General features: G+C 52.7%; 1 protein-coding gene across 1 annotated transcript; it reads left to right on the plus strand.

The window, feature by feature from the left end:
• On the plus strand, positions 1-2,735 carry LOC130592044 (uncharacterized). The gene is made up of 4 exons (XM_057396114.1): positions 1-1,226; positions 1,308-1,438; positions 1,510-1,647; positions 2,013-2,735. Exons 1-4 carry the CDS (start codon positions 161-163, stop codon positions 2,733-2,735), a joined length of 2,058 nt encoding a protein of 685 aa, XP_057252097.1. The 5' UTR covers positions 1-160.
• Positions 2,736-8,757: the final 6,022 nt, after the last annotated feature.

Genomic DNA, 8,757 nt, shown 5'->3' on the forward strand with positions numbered 1-8,757 from the left:
GAGATTTCTGCTCCTTCTCTCTCTACTTTTAGAGTTCCTTCTCTCTCTAAGTCCGGGATCCATCTTCGTCCGACCAGGTACGCACTTGTTTTGCTTTTTCACTAAGTTTTTCTTCTCTTTCTTTTAATAAAATCGGCCGACCCCCTTCTGTTGATAAATAATGGGGAGCTCGTCCGAGTCAGTGACACCCCCTCCCTCACCTCCTTATAATTTAGCCGAGGAAGTGAGAGGTATGGGAATGGTATTGGTGTCAACTTTAATAAGTTGCCCGGATCCCTCGGCTGTGCCTGAGGCGCTTTCCCTCCCGAGTACTCCTTCGCAAGCCGAGGAGGAGGAGGCCGAGGGTGCCATCCCCCTACCCTGGGAGGTGTCCCTGGCCTATCCCTCTTCGAGGAGTTACTTAGACAAATATTTGTCTGATGGTGTAGTTAGGATAGCTATGCCGGGAGAAGAAGGCGAAGCTTCTACATCCGGTCGGCTCGCGTACCCTGAGATCGACCCCAAAGGCGGTCCGGGAGCAAAATTTCCTCTTCCTTCTCTAATAAAGGCCTTACTGGAGGATGCCCGAGGCCAAGCAGCAAAGTTCCAAATAAAGGACCCCTATTTGTTGGTCCGACCCGATGCCAGCCACACCATTCTGAGCCCACCCCCTGGATGCACCGCCTTTTATTACAAGGCCATGGAGATGGGCTTGAGGTTTCCGCTGACCCAGTTTGAGAAGGATATACTGAATGCATTCAACTTGTGCCTGGGTCAGCTATCTCCGAACTCTTGGGGCGGCATATTGGCGGTTCAGGTGATATGTGATATCATCGGTGTTAAACCGACCCTCACCCTATGGCGCCACTTGTACAAGCTGTTCGAGATGCCCGCCGGGGATCATGAACCTGGTTGGTGGTGCTTCCAGGCTCGGCGGGGCTACCGAACCGTCCTCGACCTACCCACCTCGCAAAAGGGTTTTCGTCGAGGATTTGCCTTTGTTTACTATGGGGGAGAATGGGGCATCCCCATCGTACCTCCATCTGCCGACCCCAACCACTGCCTCAACTTTAAAGTACCCGAGCTATCGGAAGACGAAGCAGTGGCCGCCATCTACATGCAATTAGAGGCAAAGATAGTGGACGGCGGTGAGGTTTTTGTAGCGGGGAATTGGCTCCCGAGCTGTAAGCTATTCAAGAATGAGCACTTCCTCGCCGCGTTCGGCCTGAGTCCGGCCTTCCCCAAGGGTAATTCGGCAAGAGGGGGTCCGGTTGACTTGTTTGTGCTTTACTTGTTATATTTTGCTAACTGTGTTTTTCCTTTTGCAGAAGCTTCTTTGTCCTTTTTGAAGGAAACCGATCAAGAAATGGCCGAGCGACTGACTTCCGCTGCTCTCAAGGCCGCTCGGATCAGGGCCGAGATGAAGGCAAATAAGATCAACAAGCCTTCCAAGCCGAAGGTAAACAATTTTTCCATCCGACCTGGTTTAATTTCAATTCGTACATCTTGCTAACTCCTTGGTTTTTATAGGATCCCTCCAACCCCAAACCAAGGAAACGCAAGGAGAGGGCCGAGGAGAGGGTCGAGCTGACAGAGAAGGCTCTGGCCAAAGCTCGAGCTGAGAAGGAGGCCTCAGCGAAAAAGGCTCGGAAGGAGCCTTCGGTTGAGGTGAACAGTCCCCGACCTGACTCTGGAGGGGGGGACACCCACATTTCAGTTCATCCCTCAGACTTCGAGCCTGTCCGGAGTCCGGGACAGGTGCAGGGGACCTCCAATCCTTCTTTGGCCGAGCGCTCTCTGTCCGAGGCGCCCGTCCCCTTTACCCAAATGTCCAAGACGGACAAGAAGAAGAGGATTTCCGACGCACTGGAGATCTTATGCACTCAGACCGACCGAGACCATATTAATGAGGTCAACGGGAGGAATGAGTCGAGCGAGCTCTTTCGCTCTTGGATGGACGTAAGTGAACTGTTCTTTGCCCTTTACTTGCCTTTATTAGCCAACTTCTAACTGATTGTTTATTACCCTGGCAGTTTTCCATCCGAATGACCAAGGTGGCCGAAGACCGACTCGCCCTGGTCCAAGAGGTCCTTGATCTGAAGGAGGCGGCTCAGTCGCACTTTGATGAGCTGTACCAGGCCAAGGAGGCCAGGCGTTTGGCCGAGCTTCGCTTGGAGGAGGCCAACACCAAAATTGACAAAGGTGAGGCGACCTGGAAGCAGGAGAGGGAGGATTGGGAGGTGGAGAGGACCAACCTTTCCTTGGCTAAGGAGAATGCCGAGTCGGCCAAGACTGCTGCTGAGGCCAAGGTGACCCGGCTTGAGGACGATCTTGAGAGGGTGAAGTTCAAGCTTTCAACGGCCGAGGCCCAGTTGAAGGAAGCCCAAGCCGCGGCCTCTCGCTCTCAAGAGGAATGGTTCAAGGTCTGGCAGACTTCGGATGCTTGCACCGAGTTCTGTGCTGACGTGGGCCAATCCTCCCATAAAATGGGCGAGGACGAGGCCCTTACCAAGCTGAGGGTTGCCCTGGCCGATTCCTGTCCTTCGGCCGACTGGAACTCGGTTTGGTCCCGCTACCAGGAGCTGGCGGAGGCCGAGGCAGCTGAGATCCGGGCAAGAATGGCCGAGGAGGCGAGCTCGGATGAGGAGGATGATGACGATGACGAGGTGGCTGCCGAAGCAGGAGGGAGCACCGAGCCGCCTCCGGAGATCGCTGCCGAGCAGCCTACTGCCGACCTCTCAACCAAGGAGCCTTAGGATCTTTTTCTAGCTTTGGCCTTGTTGGCCTTTTTTGAGTTTTATGCTTTCGACCCTATGTATTTTGTAAACTTTTGGTTGTATTTTGCAACTCTTGATCAATTGGAATACAACTACTATTTTGCAACTTGTCATTTGTCGCACAACTTTCGTTTTTTTGCTGCACTTATAATTTGTCGCACAATTTTCGTTGTTTGCAATATTACAACATTTAATAGACAATAAACTGGTTAAGTTTTGCTTGCCTTTTTGATCAAAATAATTAGACTGGCTAAGTCTTTTTCATTTCTGGGGTAGAAACCCGACTTGGTACATGGACTGGTTAAGTCCGAGTTACAATTGGATTTGCTTGCTAAACCGACCAGGTATTGCTGGCCTTACAACATGCCCCTAGTGCAAGTAACGAAAAGAATTTAAACATAGAATCTTTTGAGATTGTCTAAGTTCCAAGGTCGAGCCAGGGGACCCCTTCGGGAGATTCGAGTCGGAATGTCCCTGGCTTGATGACCTCTGTAACCTTGTAAGGGCCGTCCCAATTTGCCCCCAACTTCCCTTTGAGATGGGAAAGTCCGGTGGCTTCGACCTTTCGAACGACCCAGTCGCCCAGACCGATTGGCCGAGGCTTTACTCGCCTGTTAAAGTGCCTTGTGATTCTTTGCTTGTACCGGATGGCTTGTAGCAAAGCATTGCCTCGGGTTTCTGGCAACAGGTCTAAGTTGACGGGTTTTTCTTCTTCATTTTGGTCGAACTCATAGAATGTCATCCGAGGGGAGGGGATTCCCACCTCGACTGGAAGGACAGCTTCGCTTCCATAGACCAAGCCAAAAGGAGAGTGCCCCGTGGCTTCTTTCACGTTGTTCGAGCCGACCAGAGTACTCCGGGTAGGTCGTCTACCCATGCCCCTTTAGCTGCATCAAGGGATTTCTTGATACCCTTTAGGACAATTTTATTGCGACTCGGCTTGCCCGTTGGTCTGAGGGCGGGAGACTGCGAGAACCTTGTTTGAATGCCGAACCGGGCACAATACTCTCGAGTCGGCCCGCTGTTGAACTGTCGGCCATTGTCTGATACCAAGGCTCTTGGAATTCCGAACCGGGTAATGATATTCCTCCATATGAACAGCTGGCCTGCTTGTCAGTAATTGACGCCAGTGGCTCGGCTTCGGTCCACTTGGTGAAGTAATCAATAGCCACAATTAGGAACTTCCTTTGCCCAGAAGCTGGGGGAAAAGGTCCGAGCAAGTCCATGCCCCACTTGTCGAAGGGAGGACTGCTTGAATGGTGGTGAGGGAGTGGCAGGCGCCCTTGGTATGTCCGAGTGAATCTGGCAGGAGGGACACGCGGACTAAGTCCGAGGCGTCAGCTTTAAATAGGCCAATAGTACCTGCCCTTAGTGCCTTTCCGGCTATCGTTCGACCCCCTTGATGGCTTCCGCAGGCTCCTTGGTGTATTTCCCGGAGGACATAATTTCCTTCCTCGGGAGTTATACATTTGAGGAGGGGATGAGTGAAGGACTTTTTATAGAGCTGCCTTTCATGCCAAAGGAACCAACCTGACTTATGCTTAATCCGGTCGGCTTCTTTAGGATCACTGGGTAAGGTCCCGTCTCGCAAGTACTCCACAATTTCACCCATCCAGTTTGAGGATCGATTGAGTACGAGCTGCTCTTTGGCATTTATGCTAGGCTCCTTCAAACTTCCCAAGCTATGGTTCTGGGGCCGACCCTTCAGCAGAACTAGCCATCCGAGCCAGTGCATCAGCTTGCTGATTTTCCGAGCGAGGAATGTGGGTAATCCGGAATCCGGACAACCTTGCAATGACAGCTCGGGCTTTGGCCAAGTACATCCTCATGTTTCCTCCTTGGCCTCATAGTCTCCGGAAATCTGACCCACTATGAGTTGTGAGTCGGACTTGGCTAGATTGATGTTGCCCGCTAGGATGCATAGCTGTATTCCGAGGATGAGGCCTCATACTCGGCTTCATTGTTAGATCCGAGAAATTCGAACTTAACAGCATATTCAATTTTTTCTCCGACCGGGGTTTGATGACCATCCGGCTCCACAACCACTCTTTGTGGATGACCATCAACAAGCAACTCCCACTCCTCTTGCGAACCGACCGGGGGTCGAGTTGCGCATTCAGTGATGAAGTCAGCGAGTGCTTGGGCCTTGATGGCCTTGGGGCTCGAACTCGAGCCCAAAACTGCTAACTGGTCTGCCCAATCGCTCATCCGACTCGAGTGATTTCTATTCTCAATAAGCTTCCGGAGCGGTTGTCCGGTTAGGACTTTGATGGGTGTGCTTGAAAATAGGGCTTGAGCTTCCGGCTCGCCATTCACACAAGGCAAAGACCATTTTCTCAACATCGCTGTACTTCGCCTCGGCCCCCCTATAGGCGTGGCTGATGAAGTAACAGGATGTTGCTTTCCTTCTCGCTCGGCTATTAGGACGGCGCTAAGAGCGTAGTCCGAGACAGCCAAGTAGATAAACAGGGGTTCCCCCGGCAAGGGGGAGATCAGTTTGGGCAAAGATGCCAAGTGATTCTTGAGGTCAGCGAAGGCTTGCTCGGCTTCGTCATCCCATGCGAACTCTTTTCGCTTCAGGGCCTTGAAGAACAACAAGCTCTTATCGGCCGACCGGGAGAGGAACGACCGAGTGCCGCTAAGCAGCCGGTTAGGCGCTGTACTTCCCGAACATTCCGAGGCGATTTCATTTCTAAGACTGCTTTGATTTTGTCCGGGTTGGCCTCTATACCTCTCTCATCACTAGAAATCCGAGGCACTTTCCCCCTTTAACCCGAAGACACATTTTTTAGGGTTGAGCATCATTCGGTATTTCCTTAGGGTGCTCAGCGTTTCTTTCAGATCTGCAGGGTGATCCGACTGGGCCTTGCTTTTGACTATCATATCGTCAACGTATACCTCAATGTTCCGACCCAATTGGTCGCTGAAGATTTTGTTGACGGTTCGCTGATATGTAGCCCCGGCGTTTTTGAGGCCGAATGGCATCATCTTGTAGCAGTAGACACCCTGAGGAGTGATAAATGCCGTATGAACCCTATCCTTCTCGGCCATGGGAATTTGATGATAGCCAGCATTTGCATCCATGAAGCTGAGAAGGGCGTGCCCTGCCGTTGAATCGACCAGCCTATCGATCTTTGGCAGAGGGTGATTGTCTTTTGGGCAGGCTTTGTTTAAGTCGGTGAAGTCGACACACATTCGCCATGCCCCACTCGCTTTTTGACCAAGACCACGTTGGCCAGCCACTCCGAGTATTGACATTCTTCTATGAAACCCGCTTCGAGCAGCTTCTTGACCTCTGCTGCTGCCGCGGCATTTCTTTCGGGACCTTGGTGTCTGAGCTTTTGCTTGATTGGTCTGAACCCCTCTTTGATGTTAAGCTCATGACACATGATTTTCGGGTCGAGCCCCGGCATTTCTGTGGCCTCATAGGCAAAGACATCTTGGTACTCCGTGAGCACTTGGATGATATCTTGCCTTGTTTGGGGGTCCATGGCCTTGCCTACCCTGACAGTCCGACCGGGGTCCTGGCCGATCGCGACTTCTTCGTCATCCTCGGCTGGCTGAGGACGTCGTATTGCTTGGGGTTTTCAGTTATGTACACCCCGAGGCTGGTTGAGAGCTGACCCCCTTCGTATTTTCTTTTTTTGAGTCCTTTTGGACGTCGTTGTCCGAGTCCTTTTGGACGTCGTTATTTTTGAGGCTATTCACATAGCACTCTCTTGCGGCCTGTTGGTCGCCTTGAATTTTTCCCACCTTCCCATCATCAGTCTCAAACTGCAAGAGGAGCTGGTAGGTGGAGATGGCGGCCTTGGCTTTGTTTAGCATGGGCCTCCCCATTATTATGTTGTAAGGCAAAGGGATGTCTACCACCAAGAAGTCGATCGGTAGGCTTCTCCCCTTACCCTTTTCACCCATCCGAGTGGGTAATTTTATTGATCCGACCGGGTGGACAGAGTTGCCCCGAAGCCTATGAGCGGCTGAGCCATGGGGTAACATCCCGTCGGTGTACTTCAACTTTTGAGGCAGTCGAGAGTGATTATATCAGCGGATGACCCTATCCACCAATACCCTCTTCACCTTTGTATTGCTACTTGAGCTCGATGACTAGGGGGTCGTCGTGCGGAACGTGCAACGTCCGACTGGGTTCCCCGAAGGTCATGACGGGGCACTAGCTCGAGGGAGCTGGACATCAAGTACCTGATGTTTGAGGTTTGGAGGTGAGCCTTGCGTGCTCGGCCGGTTAGGCCTCCCGACGCGAATCCTCCAGCGATGACACCATGAATCCTTCCGTGTCCCACTGTTCGACTGACCCACCTTTTGCTTCCCCTTTTCTTCGCTCGAGCGCTTTAGGTAGTGGTTGAGTTTGCCCTGGTCGGCCAAACCGTCCAAGGATTTCTTGAGCTCTCGACAGTCCTTGGTGGTGTGTCCACATTCCTTGTGGTAGTCACACCATAAACTCTTATCCCTCCGAGACGATGATGTCCGGATGGGCGTTGGCCTGGGAAGCCAATTTTTGTTCCGGATGTCAAAGTAGATTCCTTCCGGTTTTTATTGAATCGGGGGTCGTTGCCATTATCGGTGAGCCGATCCCCTCGGCCCCCGTTCTTTGATGTTGGCTGACCCAGTGACCCCTTCATCTTTTCTCTTCTTGCCACCCTCATCCGAGTAACGGCAGATTCCGTTGCCTGGATGAATCTTTGGGCCCGAGCCATGGCTTCCGAGTAAGTTTTACTTCATTCTCGGCCAATGACCATCTGAGCCGACCCGGTTGGAGCCGGACATGAGGGCAGCGAAGGCTACAGCGTCCTGTAGGTCGGTTATTTTGAGAGATTCCTCGTTGAACCTCTTTATGTAGTCCGACAAGGATTCATTCTTGTCTTGCTTCACCCCCATGAGGTGAAGGCTGGTTTTTCTTTGCCTCTTTCCGCTACGAATGGTGGATGAAGAGGTGTTCCAATATGGCGAAGTCAGTGATGACCCCCGCCGGCAGCTTGGAACCAATTCAGAGCCAACCTTTGAGGGTGGTAGGGAAGAAGCGGCACCAAGTGGCCTCGCACTTGTCTGCACGCTCATTTGAGCCTTGTAACTAGCCATATGATCATCTGGGTCGGTTAGGCCCGCAAATGGCTCGATCAGGGGGGTTTTGATTTTCCCCGGAGGTTGGGTCCCTAGGATTTCTTGACTGAAGGGGATCAGGAACTTGAGCCCTCCTCCAGTTAGCCTAGGGGCTGAGAATGAGCCGAGTCCCCTTGGCCCTCTCGGTCATTGGCTTTCTTCCTTAGGAACTCCCGAGCGTCGTAGCCTTGGATGAGGCGCTTCTTGCTGTTAAGGAATTCTCGGGCATCTTGGGGTTTCCGACCCGCACCCCCCCTTGGGGATTTAGATATATGGGTTTCTGCATGCATACGGGCCGACCCCTGTCGCGCTGATTTTTCTTTTTCCCGGTGGCTCGGGTCTCTCGCATCGGACCGTGGCCGGCTAGGCTGCGGATCCCGATTAGAACGAGAGTGGTCCTCTGGGAGCGGACGACTGTCGCTTCTGGGCTCATGCTGATTGAGCGGACGACTTGTTGCGGCTGCCTCTGTTGGAGCATGGCCATCATGTCCATCATGCCCTTTTGGAAAGTTTCCTGGAGCTGAGCCGTGATAAGGGCCAGGTCAGACGCAAAGCGGCTGAGGCTCCACATGCTGAATATGCTGGGATACCGACCGAGGGTCCAGAGTTTGGACGGTAGGGACCTCGAGCCGGTGAGGGGTCCGCTCGGCCTCCCGGTTATGCGCAGGCGAGTGACCTCGCTCCGGCGAGGGTTCGGGGTTCCCTATTGTGCGCGGGGGAGTGGCCTCTTTCTGGCCGACCGACCTGGTCAGAGGCTTGCTTAGCGCGAGTGTTCTTTGTTGGTGCCATTGTCAATTGGCGTTCTGAGCTGAGTAGCTGAGTGAGTGGTGGCGAAGTAACTTTTTGTACTGTCCCCACAGACGGCGCCAAACTGTTTCTGTCTAGA

The sequence above is a fragment of the Beta vulgaris genome, chromosome 1, assembly GCF_026745355.1.
Source record: "Beta vulgaris subsp. vulgaris cultivar EL10 chromosome 1, EL10.2, whole genome shotgun sequence".
In the NCBI taxonomy this organism is placed as follows: Eukaryota; Viridiplantae; Streptophyta; class Magnoliopsida; order Caryophyllales; family Amaranthaceae; genus Beta; species Beta vulgaris.

Bases quoted from the DNA above. Each gene is read 5' to 3' on its own strand.
- LOC130592044 (XM_057396114.1), top strand. From the start codon at position 161: ATGGGGAGCTCGTCCGAGTCAGTGACACCCCCTCCCTCACCTCCTTAT. The intron at 1,227-1,307 runs GTAATTCGGCAA...TTCCTTTTGCAG, and splicing joins GAGTCCGGCCTTCCCCAAGG to AAGCTTCTTTGTCCTTTTTG. The intron at 1,648-2,012 runs GTGAACAGTCCC...TTACCCTGGCAG, and splicing joins GGAAGGAGCCTTCGGTTGAG to TTTTCCATCCGAATGACCAA.